The 18,318-nt window shown below is 37.1% G+C and overlaps 1 protein-coding gene across 3 annotated transcripts in view; it reads left to right on the forward strand.

Moving 5' to 3' along the window:
• SH3RF1 (SH3 domain containing ring finger 1) overlaps positions 1-12,932 on the forward strand; it is an 82,884-nt gene extending 69,952 nt beyond the window's left edge. For 2 of the 3 annotated variants that reach the window (XM_083862408.1, XM_083862409.1), the window contains exons 10-12: positions 2,025-2,383; positions 4,016-4,350; positions 9,765-12,932. In XM_083862408.1, the coding sequence (XP_083718534.1) occupies positions 2,025-2,383; positions 4,016-4,350; positions 9,765-9,933 (863 nt within the window). In that variant the 3' untranslated portion in view covers positions 9,934-12,932. Of the gene's footprint in view, positions 1-2,024; positions 2,384-3,297; positions 3,434-4,015; positions 4,351-9,764 lie in introns of those variants that run through there. The other variant, XR_014590230.1, reaches the window with a different exon arrangement.
• The last annotated feature ends 5,386 nt before the right edge of the window (positions 12,933-18,318 follow it).

The raw sequence follows: 18,318 nt of genomic DNA on the forward strand, positions 1-18,318 counted from the left end.
AGAGAAACTAAGCAAAGCATCTGTACTTTCCTGCCTCTTAGGCACAGGTGGTTTCTCCTTTAAATCCTTGTTTTGAGCTGCCTAGGAGTTTGCAAGTGACAACACAAAGGGGAAAGCTCCTGTGGGTTCCAGAGGCCTTTCTGTCCCTACAGCTCTGCACCCCTGTCAAGATGAATAAGCTTTTACACTTCCATTCAGCTGACAAATGTGACAACATACTTCCTACCGAGTTTTCAGGTCCAAAATGAAGAATTCAAAGGGACTGGACTCCCACCACAGAGAACTTAACATTGGATTTTGCAAAGGTGTGCAGTTAGTCACAAATACAGATCTGGGTGAGGCTTCACAGGTTAATGCAGGGCTCCAGCTTCAGTTTAGCTCAGGGCTTCAAGGACCATTCTTCAAATGATCTTAGTGAGACGTTGCTTGACATCACCTTTTACTGAGGGAGTACACATCCTTTGATTGGAAGGATCTATAAATAAAATTCTGCTTATTCATTAAAGGATAATCTATATGAAAATAGGATTACTTGAAGCATTTTTCCTATCAATTCCATCAGCAATATGAAAACAAAGCCAGAAAGCTCTCCCATGCTTGTCATACATAAATTGCATGTGAGTGTGTACATATCTTGAAGAACAGCAGCTACTTCTAGGAGAACTGTTGTTGTCTCATGAACAAAAGCCAGCATTAATAATTGTTTTTTGACAAAAAAAAATCTTTTTATCTGTCTTTTGAAATGTTCATGCTACTCAAGAGTTTGAAAGGGTCGGGTACAGCAGAAGAGATTATCAAAAAATTAGACATAGCATATAAGTGATGTGCCTTTTTTTAATAAAAAAGAAAGAATTTGTGTTATTGCAGAGATTGTAATTGGGTATAATACTGTAGGATTGTTATATAAAATTTGGGACCTTTGTCAGTCTTTCTAATACACTGTTGCAATCTAACCAAATTACCAGAGGAATTTATAGAAAGCAGAATGAAAAGTGCAAGTGCTAGAGGTTTGGTTCCAGGATTTCACTTATAACAAGTCTGAAATTGTATTAGGATCTGAAAAATCAAAAAATGATACAATCAGATATACATGTGCCAAGCTAGAGGGATGACCCCTTCTTAGATAGAAAGTTTCAAAGTATTTGAAGGAAGGAAGTTGTGCAGTGCTGGGGTGTTACATTTTCCCTCATATTGTTCAGTGGAGGTGTCTGCATTTCATACATTTCATACCACCCAGTGGTGCAGAGATGCCCAAGCTGTTGGAATGGTCCAACAGCGTGCATATATGATTTGCCATATGACTTTAACAGCAGTGTTACTTCTTGGAAGGGAAAAATTAGTTCATGCAAGCTCTGTGCTTTGCAGCTTTGCATTGCAACCCAGGTTAATATACTCAGCCCTGTGCAATTCTCCAGCTTCCAGTGTAGATATTCCTTTCCTTTCACAGGGGTATGAGTAAATCCACTTTCCATATTTAAACATCCCAAGAGACAACAGCTTATGTTTTCAGAGAAAGCACTCATAGCAGTAATTGCCACTGTGCTTATTGTTTGAAAGACCTGTGAAATCTGTTGTGGATTTTGTGAATAGTTTTCTGGAAACAATCTAATTATATTTGTAGCAGCTTCTATAAGGTGTGTTTCTTCCTACTTCCCTTTATATGCCCTGACAAATACATGTCATATTAAAAGGACCAAACAAGTTCCAGGCAGTATTTAGCTAGCTCTTAGGTACTAAAGTGTAATCTTCACTTTGCATCTGTCCATATGTGAAGCATTTGACATAGCAGCTTGGATATCTTCACAACAGGGAAGTTGCAGTGCTGGTGCAAGCAGCATATGCAACAGCTTTATTCAGGAGAAATAGATTTGGTGGTGTGCATCATGTCACTATAGTAGTATAAATGGAAGTTTGAAAGGTAAGAAGAATACTTCTTGTGATTGATTAGCTGTAACACAGTAATTGTACCTCACTTTGTGTGTCTTGTGAAAAGGTGACTCTCACATTTCATTCTTTTGTTCTAGTTGCCTCACATAGTCAAGAAAGACCTACGGCAGCAGTCACACCCATACAAGCACAAAGTCCAACATGCCTTATTCCTGCAGCTGTGATCATTCCCCACCACTCTGTTGCCTCCCAGCAGCTCCAGCCTCAGCTTCCAAATACTGCTGCTTATGTCACAGCTGTGAATGTGAACCGCTCAACCATCCCACTGGCATGTACAGCAGCTTCTTTGAATTCTCCTAACATTGCTACTTCATCTTTGGAGGCAGATATCAGTGGGAAAACTGCAAGTACTCACCCTGGAGCTCCTGCATCTCCAGAGAGTGCTTTAACAGCTGGTGGAAATGCTGCTGTCAGTAAAACAGACAAGGATGGCAAGGTGGGTAGAGAATAAAATAATTCCCTTGAATTCTCCTATTTTCATCATACAATATTTTAAGAGATTTAACAACACAACCTAAAAAATCTACATAAACTTGCAGGAATGTAAAAATTTCAATCTAATAAAATAATATGAAAATCAGAATTCTTTTAGGTTACCTTTCTGAGATATTATGAAAAACACATTACCAGCAATGTTTATTGGACAAAGGAAAAATGCACATAACCATATTTTTTAAGTGTAGGACAGCGGAGTTTGTAATGGTCCTGCTTTCCTTCCTTCTATTTGAAGTATTTCCTGTGTGTGTAAACTCATTCTCACTGTTCACCAAGGCATGTGATTATGTTATATTAGTGTCAGAAAAATTCTTCTAGCTTTGTAATTGATTTTGGTTTACAGTTGTGATGTAGTTAGAAAACGTTTTTTCTCCTTGTGAGAAATGTCTTTACATCTCAAATGTTTTAGACTTAACCTTACTACACTTCAGTCACATGTACTCCTTAGTGAAGTTTATGGAGATTTTAATTGTAAACTGTACACTAATGTCAGCCACTTTTTAGTTATTTTTTGTTGATTATTGTTGAATGGACGTGCCTAAAATTTTATTTTAAAATTACTTTAGCTGTAGACCTCAGACTGAGGTGCCCTTAGAGAAAACTTATTTGTAGTTTAAGGTGAATGATGCTAATACGTGTGGGTTGTTTTAATTTCTCTGAGTTTATCTTTATCTTTGACATTTGCTAGACAGCAGATATTTGCTGAAATGGCTCTAAGTTATTGGAGACTTGGAAAAAGGACTGAGGATTTTTATTCACTAAATCTACTACATTCCAGGCTATCAAAAAAAAAATAAATTCTCAATGCTCATGCTTAGTTCTCTGTCTATGGTTAAATATTATTTTTGTCTCCAGGGCTTACAATCTGGCACCTCTCATAAGCACTAAATTCACTCAGTCAAAGGGTTGGTAAGAAGATCACTGCCACACCCCTTAAAAAAAAAAAAGACAAGAAACACAAAAGCTACTTAAATAATTTTCTTCGGGGTAGGTAAGTCTTCAGAGATTCTTGTCTGGACAAGCAAAAAGAATGTTTACAATCCTCTCCTTTAGCAGAGCAGCAAAACACAATGCATTCCCTTCGGGGTGAATTTTTGTTAAATCATGAAGGTCTTCCATTGCTAAAGGAGGATAAATACAAGAAACTTACCTAAACAGAAGCTTCCAGAGCAGACTTTTCTCCCTGCTTGGTTTGAATGATTCATTGTCTTCCTAGAAACATCCACATTAATGAAATGTTTTCCTTCTTAGATTCCTTTTGTGGGAGTCTTAACTCCTCATACCTTTTTCTAGACAACCTTTTGGGACAGAGCCATTTCATTTTAAGTTACACTTTAACCTAACACAGTGAAAGGACATAGCCCGGTTATGATTTAAATTACATGCTTTTTTTCTCTTTAAAATGTTAATTTTCTTTTTCTTTTATAATTTTCATCATTATCTCTCTAATATCACGTACGTCCTCGTAATTTACTGTGTCCTCTCTGAGCACGATATCACCTATCAGAAGGAAGTGTTCAGTTCTTTATGGGAGAATTTTTTTCTAAAATGGGGCGCTGCTTTTGGTTTACAGAAAGAAAAAAAAGGTTTGCTGAAGCTACTTTCTGGAGCATCCACTAAACGAAAGCCTCGAGCGTCACCTCCGGCGTCACCCACCCTGGAGGCTGAGCAGGCTGCGGCAGAGCTGGCCCTGCAAGGTGCAGTGGGGCCAGAGATTCCATCAGCCAACACTCACAGCAAGGCTGGCCCCTGCCCCGCCGACGGGGAGCCCTCGGGGCTGGCACAGGAGGCTCCGCACCGCAAAGCCGCTCCCCTGGACTCCTCCGTCCCCATCGCCCCGCCGCCGCGCCAGCCCTGCTCATCGCTGGGGCCGGTCCTCAATGACTGCAGGCCCCTTGTCTGTGAAAGGTAAATGATCCTCCGCACCTAGGCTTGGGCAAACCAACACAGAATCCTTTCTCCTGCACTTGTAGGGTGTGTTAGAGCTGCTGCAAAATGCTGAGATTTTATAGCAAGATCAAACTTATTTTTTCACAATTCTTTATTTAATTATCAACCAGTACTCGTGTTTATATTTGTTGATCACAGGTTTGGTATGAGAACTGAGGTAGACAAAAAAGGTCTCCTATTTTTCAAAACAGAAGCACATTATATTCTTGCACTTAGGAGTATCAGGTTAATCCTGATCTTTAGCAGTGTATAGCTGCCGACCTAAATATATGGTGAATGTGACCTTTATCTATCTATGTGTAGGCATCTTAATATTTGATTTCTTGAGCTTTTGAAAAGATACTTTTTACTGCCTGAATGCCCCATGGCTGTGCATCCACACAGGCTATTGGGTGGCCTCTGTGCTCTGACAAGTGAGTCTAAAAACCATACAGTTGTCTGGACTCTGAGACTGACAGGCAGTGGCTTAAATTTTCTGTCACTTTTTGTCCACCTATAGTTTTTAAGTTTCAAATCCTCAGTAGATTGTGAAGGAAGTGGCAGTTTTCTAACTATAGGATCTTTTATTCTTCCTGGTAGCAGGCAAGCAGTATGAAGAGTGTCATGGGATTTCTTTTGCAGCAGCTCCAGGATTGTGTGGTGTACAGAGAAAAAATGGTAGAGTTACAATATGAACAGCTCTAGGACTGAACTGATTGAAGGTGACTATTGTAGATTTTGTTCTGATGCTTTTATCTCAAGGTGTGTGGGCATCCAGTTGTACTTCCAGAGGTCCACTACCTTAAGCTATATCCATGTCTTAAAATCTAGACAGTATATAACTTTCTATTTGTCTTTTAGTTCACTTATGTCATACCGCTAATATTTTTGAAAGGTTATTTCTGTTCCTACACAATTTCCTTGCAAGAGATTTCTATTTCATACTGAACTTGTGAAGTAGATTCACACGTATACATGGAAAATAAAACCTGAAAGACACTTCCTTAAGAATAACATTTTCACATTATCATAATTCTGTTTGGCATATTAATATGTTTTTATGCTTTGAATGTGAAAATAATACTAAATTTATTCTGGCATAACCAGTGCATATTAGCATAAAGCTCTTTCTATCATCACAAAAGGTAGTTTTTTCACTTCCATGATGGATTTTTTTTTCTCAGAACTACTTACAGAAAATGATGCTGTATATTTTTATTGATCTAGTAATAACATACACTCAAACATTCTGTTTATCTTTACTATTATTTAAGTGATAATTGCTACTGAAGAATCATTGCTACAAGATAATTCTCAGTGGTAGGTAGTCATGCAGAATTGTTACGTTTTTGTCAGTGTATTTAGACAGAATTTCATCTGAGTTCCCTTTGTCCTTTTCAGGACAGGGTTAAATTTTTTCTTTCCTGCTAATTTGCTCTTGCACATTTCCTTTGGCTAAATTTCTTAAAATGTGACAGTTAATAATACTTAAAAAGTAATTTATAAGCATTGATTACTCTTCAGCAGTCTGGTAGATGTGGTGGGTAAGAATCATATGGCATCTTCAGTGAAAATTTGAGTTAGGGAGGCAAATATTCATGAAGATAAGCTCAACAAAAAGCTGAAGAGCAGAGAAACCTCCTGCTCAGATTATTCTGCTCTTACATCTCACAATTCCAGTCACAGATTAGAATGTAACTGGAGAATTCCAGTTTGATTCTCCACTTTGGAAAATTCCTGTTACCTGAGACTCTGCAGTGGGGCTCACTTATTTCTTCTGATTCTCCAGCCAATACCTAGGTTGTCTTGAGGTGATTTCTTGTATTGATGCAGTGCTGACAAGGCCAAGGATCATTATGTTTTCTTTACAAAGATAGACTCAACTCCCTGCAATTCCCAGGGTGAGACATGCTATGCTATGAATATAGAGGAATTTAATTATCTGAGGAGTTTACTTTTTCTATAAAAGTTAAAAGAAAACTTAAAGCTCTTTTCACGAGCTTTCTCTTTTAGAGGGAAATGTTGCTTAAATAGCCTTAAATCTTACAGTAAATATACAGCATTGTAATAACAAACTACCCAGCACACCACAGTGGTGTTAGAGACTTGAAGTTGAACCTAAATACACTGCATATCCTAAATTATAAAATGTATCTTTCATTCAGTTACAGTGAAAGAAAAGCAGTAATTTTGTTCTGTGATTAAAGTGACCCTAAGTAATTTCATCTACCACAAAATGACTGGTGTAACATCTGCTCCCAGTGAGCAGGCCAGTGGCTTTATAGGGCAGCAAGCCTTCCCACATCTGGCACCATTTAATGCTGGTAATAAATTTTGAGAATCACTCTACCTCCATGGGCATTGGTGATCTGTAGGAGTCAAGGCACCCACTCAGAAGACACAAGTTGAGCACAACAGCAGGGCACACTTGAACTGGAAAGTAAAAATTCTAAGGGCAAGGAAAAAAAAGCTAAATTAAGAAGCTGAGTAATATTTATTAGTTTAACTTGTGTAATGGAGGTTAATTCCAGCTTTCTGTGTTTCTCTCCACTACAATTTTCTGCATGTAAGAAAGTATTATTATTCACTTGTTGATCAGGAAAAACACAAATAATTGTCCAAAAATCAACCACAGCTTAAGCGGTATTTTGTGTCCAGTGAAACAGAAGCAACGAAGAAATGGAGAAACACATGAAAGATAGAATCTTTTCCATGTTACTGAAAAGTATGAAAAATGCTAATATTAAAAATGAAAACTAGAATGGGAAAATGTAAAGACAGGCCACCCTCTTCAAAATCAAAAATAAATTCACAAATACAAAGCAAAAGCACTGTGGGATACAGCCATACACATTAGGAATATCAGCAAACAACTGGTGGCAAATGTATTGGCTACTTCTGGGAAGCTAAAGTACTATTATTTTTATAATACTCACATTTTGTCACTAGCTGATTAAAACTAATTAGGATAATATTTGGAAAATTAATGAAAGGACAGACAAAGTAATAGAAGAAAGGAAAAACTTCATACTTATACAGCTTAGGTGCATGTAAAATATTAAGTGACCACAAAAGATCTACAAATTTTATCTTCAGTCAGTGAAAACGTTTTGAAATACTGAATAGAAGAAAGTGTTTTGGAAGGTTCAAACATGTGGGAATGAACTTGTTTTTCCAAAACATAGGTCATGCTTAGTAAATATGATTATTTTTTTCTTCAGGGACCTTGCAATGAACTTTTGAGCTGAAGCATAAGCTTTTTATTCTGCATGAAATCAGTAGTTTTGGCAATATGTTGTAGGTGATGAAATAAGTAATAGAAAAATAGTTTTTGTTCCAAAGCTAATCCAGGGTGATCTGGATAGACAGCTGTGTGAATGTGTGATGGGTCTGGGTCTGATCACCTCTCTGGGCAAACAGGATTTGAAAACTGTGACAGAAAATTTGAAGAAGCACACATGATTTACATGTGCAAAAATGTTCATTAATGTTCATTAAAAATTGAAAAATACAGTAAAATAACATGTTAAAACTAGGGGTCTTATGCTTTGTTATAGACACTAGATTTCAAGATGAATATCAAAACAGTTGGGAAACTGAAATTTAACAAGAAGTAGCAAATTACTGCAGAGGTTGTTGGACACTCTATGGAAATCTCCAGACAATGTTTCTGTGCTAGCTGATGATCCTCAGGGGAGGCCAAAGACAAGATGGGAGCAAGCAGCAGCAGGGAACAGACTTGTCTTTCAATTCAGGGGAGCCCAGAGGTTGCTGACAGAATTAGAGACTGAAAACAAGCATATTTCAAGTCAAACGTTTACAAGGCAGTATTTGACAGACTGCAAGATGAGGCAGGCAGGTATTCTTTCTTTAAACTCATTTTTTTAACAGACTATGTAGTGTGCTGGTTAATTTTCAGCCTGGGAGCAACTTGCTTGTTAACAACAGTAGAAGAAGTTCTTCATAGCTTTATTGCAGTTCTTTATCCTTTACTATCTTGCCCTTCACACAGTTTACAGTCTCAGTTTAACTTACAGTCTATTAAAAATATTTTGTTCTCATTTCCTAAGTCAGCATTAAAACCCAAGTTGCCCACAGCAGAAGTAAATGCAGGCCTAGGTTGGATACAGGGTGTTCTGGAGCTGCACACTAATAAATCTTGTAATTGGCTTGGTAGCTTTTATGAAGCATGAATGTAATAATTCCGTGCTCTGAAATCTGGGGATTGCCACAACTGAAACAAAGTCATGGCTTATAAGTCATTAATAAATAACATTTGACAACTAATTAAGTCCAAATATGTTTTGCTATAGTTAGATTTCCTAAGAGACTTTTATTATTTATGAAGTGCGGCTATACTTTTCTAAATACTTTTAACTGTATGGACAGACTTAATTTTTGTTTCATATGTTCTTAAGCAAAACATTCTACTATAACACAGTGTCTTTGTCTGCTCCAATATTACAGAATTAGCTTGTTTTATTATGTGTGAATTGAGCTATAATTGGCATTCCATCCTTTACTAGACTATATCCTGTTACTTTGTCTTTTCATCAGATTGTTCAATTATTGAAATTTATTAAAATAATAAATTATTTTAAGCTTATTAAGATAAGAATTATCTTAATCTATGAAGTAATAGAGTTTTACGTTGATGTGAACTGAAGCTTTCAGAGAGATTGGGTGGTGTTAAGCATGTTAAAAACAGAAGTGTAGCCTCTTTTTAATGCACTCATATTTGAAAAGTGATTTTACTGTGACTCAAAAAATACACTTTGCGCCAAGTGCTTAAGAAAATTGTTGAGTTGAATATGGTTTTTAACAGAGTAGTACAAAAGTTGAGCAGCTGTGTCCAAATAAGATGGAATATGTTGTCTTGAAGAGTTTCTAAGGAAAATGAAAATAAAACAGCAGATCATATTAATAGGTTTTGTTGGTTTCTTCCTTTTGTTCTTTGCCTTTCCTTAAGAGCCATTGCTGGAATAATAAAAAATTAAACATACACTTGTAAAATTATCCCTAGCTACTGCTGTGAATGCTTTGATTCTTGTTGAATCACACTGACTGAAAGAGTCTGAAAATTTATATTGGGAAAAATGTTTACAATTTTCTCCTGTTATTTAACCATTGTCTGTATTTTACAGGGATCTTGGTGAAAAAACAATCATAGGAGATGCATGAATTTGCCTTAAATTTATTATGTTGCTATTGTTATTATCTGTTCAAGACATACTTTTAAGTTGTTACATACTCAGCAAACAGTTCTAGACAGTTTCCTGTGTTCATAAGCTTCAGCAGGCACAGAGATATTTTTAAAAGTATTGGGTTAAAAAAAAGGGGAGGGGGCAGAAAAAAAGAACCGAAATGAAGGTGATTTTTTTCTATTTACACAGGTACAGGGTTGTGGTATCCTATCCTCCTCAGAGTGAAGCAGAACTTGAACTTAAGGAAGGTGACATTGTTTTTGTGCACAAAAAACGTGAGGATGGCTGGTTCAAAGGCACTCTGCAACGAAATGGAAAGACTGGCCTTTTCCCTGGCAGTTTTGTAGAGAACATTTGAGAAGATTCATTCCAAGAGCTTCAAATCATGCTGTACTGTAAAATAGCACAAATATTTTGCCAGAAAAAGCACAGTCATTAAATATTTTCAAATGACTGTAATATAAACAAAAATTGACATATTTTTACAGTGTCTATAGCACAATTACACCAGCGAACAAAGGAGATGAGAGCATCTGCTGGTTTTATCACTTTGAATTCTTAAGTGTGATGTGTGCCTTGTACTGTCTGATTTATTATATAGAGGAATTTTTTTCCCCAAGTATGTTACATAAATGAGCAATTGTTTACAAGGCTGTAACTAATTTATTCTTGGGTTGTTTTTTTTTTTTTAAACTTGAATTTTGTGTAATAGCTAAAATTCTTGTGACTATGATTTTAACAAATTATTAATTTATGAAAGAATTACAAAGGGGAAGCTGGATTCTCTCCTTATGAGCAAGCAATTATATCTGATAAAGAGCCTCCCATTTATCCTCTGGACATTTTCCCCCTGCTATGTCTGACAGTGGAGTAAGTCTCTGTTGTATGAGTTAATGTTGAGTGGTGGTGATGTGGCGTCAAATAGAATTTGCCAAATGGGGGAAAAATGTGTATTTTCTTCTTTGGACAGAGAAAAAAAAAAAAGTCAGTGGTGTTCTTGAGTCTAGTTTTACTTCTTCATGATTCACCTGAGTAATGTTTCCAGGAGGCAAAGATGTATGTGAACAACTGAGCAAAACCATCTCAAGGTTAGGATCATCTCAAGGTTAGGAAAGAAGAGATTTAGGAGTGCCAACAAGAAATTCCCTATACCTTCTGTTCATGTAATAACTTGGCTATTTGAACAAAGCTTAGCTTTGTATTTGTATATTTGGCCAGGCCTTTGAGCATTTTGCGCTCAGGATCCAACAAAATTGGAAGGAATGTTAAAGCCCAACACTTAGAATAAATATAACTTGAAAACACCTGTTCAATAAGACTGAATATAAAAATAAAATTATAAGTTGTACTTAATGTCTAAAAATGCCTAAGATGTGTAATTTGCTGTTTTCTTCTCAAAATGATCTGCATGGCCAAGAGATGTTTTAAAATGTCTGAGCAGTAGTGGTGGTAAGTGATGCACTTGTGTTAAAGTAAAAGGCTGTATGAAACACTGTGAAAACTTTACTAACTTCTTAACCATTGCTACTTTGCTATGTTCTGACTTTTTCTTTGTCCTGCATGTGTTACTCAATTCCTGCAGTAAGGTAACTGTGCATGGTTGGCATTTTCCATTCCAATTTCCTGTCGCTGGGTTATTTTGCTCTGAAAATTTCCCAAAAGCCACTTGACCAAAACTAGTGAGCAACTCACCTTCAGCCAGAGAAGGTGTCCAGTGTTTGAATCATAAATAATTTTTTTTAATGTCCTTGCAGCTGATGGATAGAAAGAATGCAGCCTGCAAGAAATACTTTGTTAGTCTTTCAGGGTTTTTTTACAGAGTTGACACTGGTGAACACATGCTCTACTCAGCTGAACTTGTTTTATTTTTTAATTGTTTGATTATAGCAGTTTAATGGTGATTTTTTTTTCTCCTAAGACACTGAGCACCATCATCTCCGTTTAAATCCATTCAAATCTGATGTAATTTAGCTGTTACTCAGCACTTTACAAAGGGAAGCCAGTAAGGTGATTCAGTGTCACACAGTACACAGAAACAGTGATCTGTTAAATCCTTATCATTTTCTTGAAGTTATACATTGAAAAATATCAAATGTTAATGACAGAGATTTCTTGCAATATCGGGTAGTATCATGATGGTCTTAAAAATAAAAAATAAAAATTATATCTATAAATATATATAGTTGGACATGACAGCATTCCCAAATTAACCATCTCTCTTAAACACTGTATCATTCAGTTTTTGTATTTTTAAATCTTTTAAATAGTTTACTTGAATATTCATGTAATATATAAAGGTTTTGTGAAATGAATTTTAGTTAGAAAGAAGCTGATATCAGCTTTTGTCAGCATAAATTGGCACTAGTGTGTCGTAATCTTATTTTGGAAAATTTAGTGCATTTTATATTAAAGACTACTAAAAGTTAATTTTTTCTATCTCTACTCTCCATATTTTAAACTAAGTGACTAAGGTACCTCTATTAATAGAATTTCATGATGTAAAGTCAGTTAAAAATCAGCTGTTAATCCAGTTGTTCTGTTAGATGGAATACATTTTTAATTGATTTTTTTAACATTGAGTAAATGTTTGTAAAAAGGGCTTATTACATAGCAGTGCAACAATGAAAAAAATGCAGTTTATCATGCCTTTTTTGTGATCTTTTGGGGGTTATTTTTTTTGGTTTTGGCTTGGGATTAATTCAGTGTAGAAACAGACAAACCCTGTGCATTTGCTTTGTGTAATTCCATTAAAATTTTTTGTAAGGTATTTTATATCTATGTTTGAAGTCCGGTGAATGTTAAGTGTTTGATTTATTATGTTAAACTTCCAATCCTAATAAATATTTTCTTAGCAAACAGCTAGAGCAAATAGTGTATGCAAACATTAAATATAAATTACTTGTAAAGAATTTGCCAATAAAATCCCCAGAACTTGATTTCTGAATTCCTAGGAGGGTATTTCTGCTCATAGAGAAAAAGGCTGCAGATTCCATGATGTAAGAAGCTTGGAATGGCGACTATAATGCAAAAACTGTAGAGAGAACTGTGGACTTGGCTGATCTTTTCCCAACTCCCTATTTCAGTGAGAAACTTCAGAAAAGGGTATGTAACTCCATCTCAGTCTGTACATGATGCAATTACTGTCTCATCAGGTGCACCATAGTTATAAACTGCTTTCCCTAGTGGAAGAAGTGTCTGGTGTAATGGACCTGCTGTGGATATATTGGGAGAGGTTGAAGCATCTGCCTGAACTTCCACTGTGGGCAGAAGTGTTGGGTGGCAAGAGGCTCGTTTGCCTGAAGAAGTTTTCTGTGCACAGCAGTCAGGCAGCAACTGGCTAACGAGGAGATTAGCATGATTTGCATGTGGTTACATGTCTGCTGTATACATGTGGCCTCTGGGAAAATTGGTGGAAATAAATCCTACAAGTGTTTGCAAATGTTTGAGAACTTGGTAAATGTTGCAGCTGCTATGATAAGCTCAGTGTTAGTTGGGACTGACGAGCAGAACCTAAATTGTGCTAGCGGTGAATGGTGCAGCGCTGGGTGCTCTCTGAAAGAAGCAGCATCTCATCTAACATTCCTTAATTAAGCAGAGTGAGGGGAAGGGGAAAGCAACACAATTTATAGAAATGCAGAATGGAGAATATAGAAAAGCAAGATGTATTTGTTTTTTCAGAATTGTGGTCTGACATCAGTGCATGCATAGGAGAAAAGTGCACACAAGCATTGTGGCTGTGTAGCAGCAGTAAGACTATTTCTTTGTGTTGTTTTCTTTTGTTTCTTCGCTTGTTTTCTACTGTAATTATTGAGTAATTCTAATAATGTGTTTAACATTTGGCTTGCCAAAGGTACATGAAATCCTGTTCACTCTCATTTCATTACCTCTGCCTTATAGCAGTAATGGCAATTATGATAGTTTTGCATGGGCTTAAAAATACGGCTTCTGAGCATTCTGGCTTTTTTCAGAGAGCTGACAAAATATTGTATCTGGCTTGTTCTTTCCAAGTAGCTTTAAGCAAATGTGTTTAAAGGTGCGCATTGACCTTAATGAAACACAAGAATCCACCTGTCTAGTTAAAAAGATTTGTGTCTGGCATTACTAAAACTCCTACAGTGTAGTCTTTCATATATGTGCACAATTGTGGTGTCGCTGCTTTCTGTACACCAGATACACCAATATTCTTTGGATTCCTACCATGCTTCTGCAAGATGTATACTTCTCAAATCGTGCTGAGGTGCTCATTCCCCTGCACTTGGTTAATGATGGAAATAATGTGCAGATTTGAAGCTTATTTGAACAAAACCAGTGTCATAAATATTTTGAATAACAACAACAACATCAACGACAACACTACTAATAATTATTCTTTTTCATACTTGCAATATTTGTATATAGGAACAAAAGAGCTGAGAATGCTGATGATGAATGATGACAACATGGACATTAGATCTGGGGGAAAATGGGAAAGAGAAAAGGATTTGGAAGATCCATGTATGGGACCTGAATCTTAACTAACTTAGTGATCTTACCTTAGTTACTAGAGTCAAGCTCTGTGAAAGGACCTGAGAGGAACTTGGATGTCTAAGGCTGAACTTGCAGCCCTCAATCTTTATCCAGTCTCTTAAGCTTGTGTTTGTTTGGTGCTTGTGTCTATAACTGCTGTTCTCCTGTCAAATACATTTGAAATCCAAAACTAAGCATATGTATTTCTGAATTTAGTTGCCAGTTTGCATTAATGAACAGGGGTAGTGTCCACTTTCTATGCATTTTATGCAGTAACATTAACATTAGAGGACTGAATCTCTTGGGAAACGCAATCCAAGATGAGTGCATTCTTCTTCCACAGTGTCATCCCCAGTAGCTCTCACTTTTTGGTAGGCAAACTTGTTGACAAGCACCTACTCTTGAAAACTTGAGGTGTCACCTTTGTTTTGCATCTGTTTCCTCCTTTGCCAGCTGAGGATTCCTGTGCTTCTGAGGTATGTGGTGTAAAACTTGTTTTCAAAGTCAAGGCTAACTGTTTTTTGTGAGTTTGAAGATAGATTCTGATGGATTAGATCTGCCTCCAAATATGATCATCAGCATCTAAACCCTCCTAGGAGAAGAGTCCTTGAGCCTGCCTTCTTTGGGCAAGAGACATAGCTGCTCCATTTTAACAGCTGCAGACCACTTTGTTCAGAATCACCCCTGGTGCAGGGAACAAAACAAAATGAATTTGCCATACCCAATCTGCAGTGTGCAAAAGCCACTCAAAATGTTACATAATGAGCATTTAATGTGTGCCTATCAAATCAGAGTGGTTACACTCTACATAATATTACCAGATCTCAGAAAGCATTATCTATCTTTTCCTTCTACTATACTCTTTTCTGTCAGCTGCTAAAAAGTAGCAAAATCAGTTCTTAACTGCTCTACTGTTTCTACTCAGTGGAGTAAAGAAAATTTAGACACAGTGACATTAGCCCCAGATTTCAATTACTCCCAGTTCTAACAAGCTTGTAAAAATTCCCCTTAGCACATGTAAATGAATAGCCCTTGGCTGCACTGTGCACCCAACTCTAGTGCCCACATGGTTCAGGTTACATGGCCCAGACGCCTTCTGATGTTTGCATCTAGTAATCATTCAGATCAAAACCAGTTCACAGGATGTCCAAACACTAGCTGCATTCTCATTTTAGAGTGGTGAGAACAGCCTGTACAGGACTGTAGAGAGTGGAAATTTGGCTGGCACATCAAGACAAAATGCATTTCAATTACAAAGGCAGAAAGAAAAGTGTCAGGATTTTAAAATATCTGTGCAGGTGTTTTCTTGTCTCTGCTACCTTAGATTGAACCCCATTTCACAAAGCAAATGGACTTTAATTCCTGACCCCCCCCAAACCTCCCCTTCCCCATCCCCGCTTCCCAGAAAGGAAAGTAATATAAGCCCTTAGAAATATCCAAATTCTTTGGCATTAGAACACATGGTTGAATTCTCAATTACTCCAAATCAGTGCTACTTCATTGATTTCATTAAACTTTGCTGGCATACACTGAATATGCCCCCTACTGTTAAATAGTGAAGGAAAATATCTCATCTGCCCTAAAGGAATGAATATGTTTGAAAGAAACTGAGCTGGATGATTTTCATATTTGGAAAATACAGAGCTATTCTGGTTGTGTTATGCTTCTCTCAAAAACCGTTTTTCCCACTGGTACAGCTGAGGCACTAGATCAAAGATGATGCCTTTTTAGCAGCACTGTAAAGCATAGAAGACTTGCTCAGTTTTCAATCAAACCTACAAATTTCCAGATCCACAATTGCATAGTAGGCTTTGGTTTGCTAACAGCTGCTAGTCCCAGAATCTTTTGTGGTTAGTTGCTGCTGTATTTTCTCATGGTGTATCTGTGAATGTTTGAGAGAGAAGATGAGTCAGGAGCAGAATAACTTTAAAGTGGTCATTGACTTTGTTCTCCACAACAAGGGACGTGCCCTAGGTCAAATTTCTTATTTCAGCTGGCTGAACTTCTGAATAAGCTGAAGAATGTTAGCTCTAAAAAGTTTACAGTTCAAAGAATTTCTCTCCATTCCTCTGATAGGCAGTTTAGTGTGTCTTTTGAATACACATAGATCAGGGAAATCTCCTTATTTTCTTGCTTATTCAGAGCATTATGCTGCTATCCAGCTTCTAAGTTTATAGTGCACAAGTAACTATTTGCCCCTGCTGTCACTGAAATTTTTTGCACTGAATAATTTAAAATCTGTGATACACAATATAGCTTTTTTATAAGGATAAAGTTTAATCATTTTTTTAAAATGAAGTACTACTGGGCTTTGTAAAGATCGACATTTTCATGGAAAATAAGAACACATGCAAAGAGATAAACATTTTAAAAGTTAAAAAAAAAAACCATCCTCCCTAGGCATTCAGTATTCTTGATTACTTGCACCAAATGTGTATTTCTTAATACTGAATGGGTTATTTCTGCCATAGACTGTTAAAACTCTCAGAAAGCTGGAGAATTTCTGTTGAGAATGTCTCCAATAAATAGGAAAAAGAGAGCAAGAATGAGATGGCCTTGGAATTCTGTCTGAGGAACCAGAGACTGGTTCAGGGCTGAATTTTAAGTGGTCCAGTTGTACATACCACAACCATATTGCTGTTTGGAGGTCTGCCATAGCTGCTCTCAAGAAAATGGCAGATGGTATTTCCCATTTGTTCTTTACCTTACCTAGAATACCTAGAATACTCCTTGTTAAGGAAATCCACGTAACTTAGTGTCAAATGCAGATAAAATTTGGCCACAATGGCAAAACACAACAGTGCTCTTGTAATTTGTTTATCCGATTTGGCAGTGTTAGTGAACACTGAGATGATCAAAGAAAAGTTAACTACTAAAATATAAAATTCTGTAGGTGATGCTTCTCAACACCATGTGCTGTTCTCTACAGCACAGGATGAGCAGGCTTGAGCATCAGTTTCTGAGTCTGGGAAAGTTACACAGTTCTCTTTGTAAAGACTGACATGTCAGCAGTGAATGTGCTAGTGGTGAGTGAGTGGGAGGAGAAACAGCCCAGTAATTACAGAGATCAGTGAAACATTGTCTGGTCCAACCACAGGTATTTTGGGGTTTTTATGTTACAATATGCTATTCCATAGTAAATGATGCTAACGCTCCTCTCCCACAGTAGGTCAGAGAGGTCTGTAAATGGATGTGACCAAGTATGACCAAGTGTTTGAATGTTGGAAGATGAGGACCACAACAGAACTTAGGTGGTTTCATGTCTGAAGGGGCTCTGGTGACAGGTGTCTTGCCAGAGCCCCCTGGTGCAGGCACAGCCAGGGCTGATGGCACGAGCTGCAGCTCAGATGGCAAAGGCAGGCTGTGAGAGCTGTCCTGTCCCTTCAGAAGTCACACTGACGGGAAATGGTCAGTCAGTAGGACATATCTCAGTGCTGGGGTGTGTTTATGCTGGCAAACCTTTGTTGTGTGGACTCTATGTTGTGTGTTACTGATGAATGAGATGATGTGGGAATTGTTCCATCTGCTCTCTTGGTACTTTTGCCAATCAGTGTAACAGGTTTGGTTTTGACTATGAAATATCCCAGTCTCCTATAGACAGTAACAGAGTGTGCTTGTGCAGCCATGATTTAATTAGCCCACAGCCCTGTTTCTGTTGAGTAATGGCTAAATCTAAGTACAAGAAGTAGCTTTTGTCAAGTGCAGGAACTACTTTGGGGAAAAATTAGCAAACCTGTACTTTTGAGCCTCTTGGACTTTATCATCAGATACTGCATCAGAGGCTGGAACTCCTAGTTGTTTGTGTGTCTGAAGAGCTCTCATGCACCTGTCTGCATGTTTTCTCTATTTCAATCCTGTCAAAAGCAACATTTTTAAGGAAATAGGGTATTTTTTTCAAGAGCACACATTAGATTCTGGTCAACATCTGGTTAATCTTTGTTATTAAAAGCTTATTTCTGTCTGGCATTACAAAAAACAAATAGGAAGCCCATGTTTTTGTAACTAAGGGCACTATGGACAACTTTACAAAAGCTTATATAGCTGGCTTATGTTGTGTTTCAGCTATATATGGTAACACAGTGGAATGCTTTTGGAAGAGATATTAGATGCTGAAATAGTGATTCTATATATAAACGAGTTCCCTAAGGCATGAATGTAATGTCTTGCTTATAACTTTAAATTACTTTTTTATAGCTAAAACTAGCATGTCTAGTGGCTAATTACAATGTACCCTGAT

This window comes from Zosterops lateralis (assembly GCF_965231275.1).
Source record: "Zosterops lateralis genome assembly, chromosome: 5".
In the NCBI taxonomy this organism is placed as follows: Eukaryota; Metazoa; Chordata; class Aves; order Passeriformes; family Zosteropidae; genus Zosterops; species Zosterops lateralis.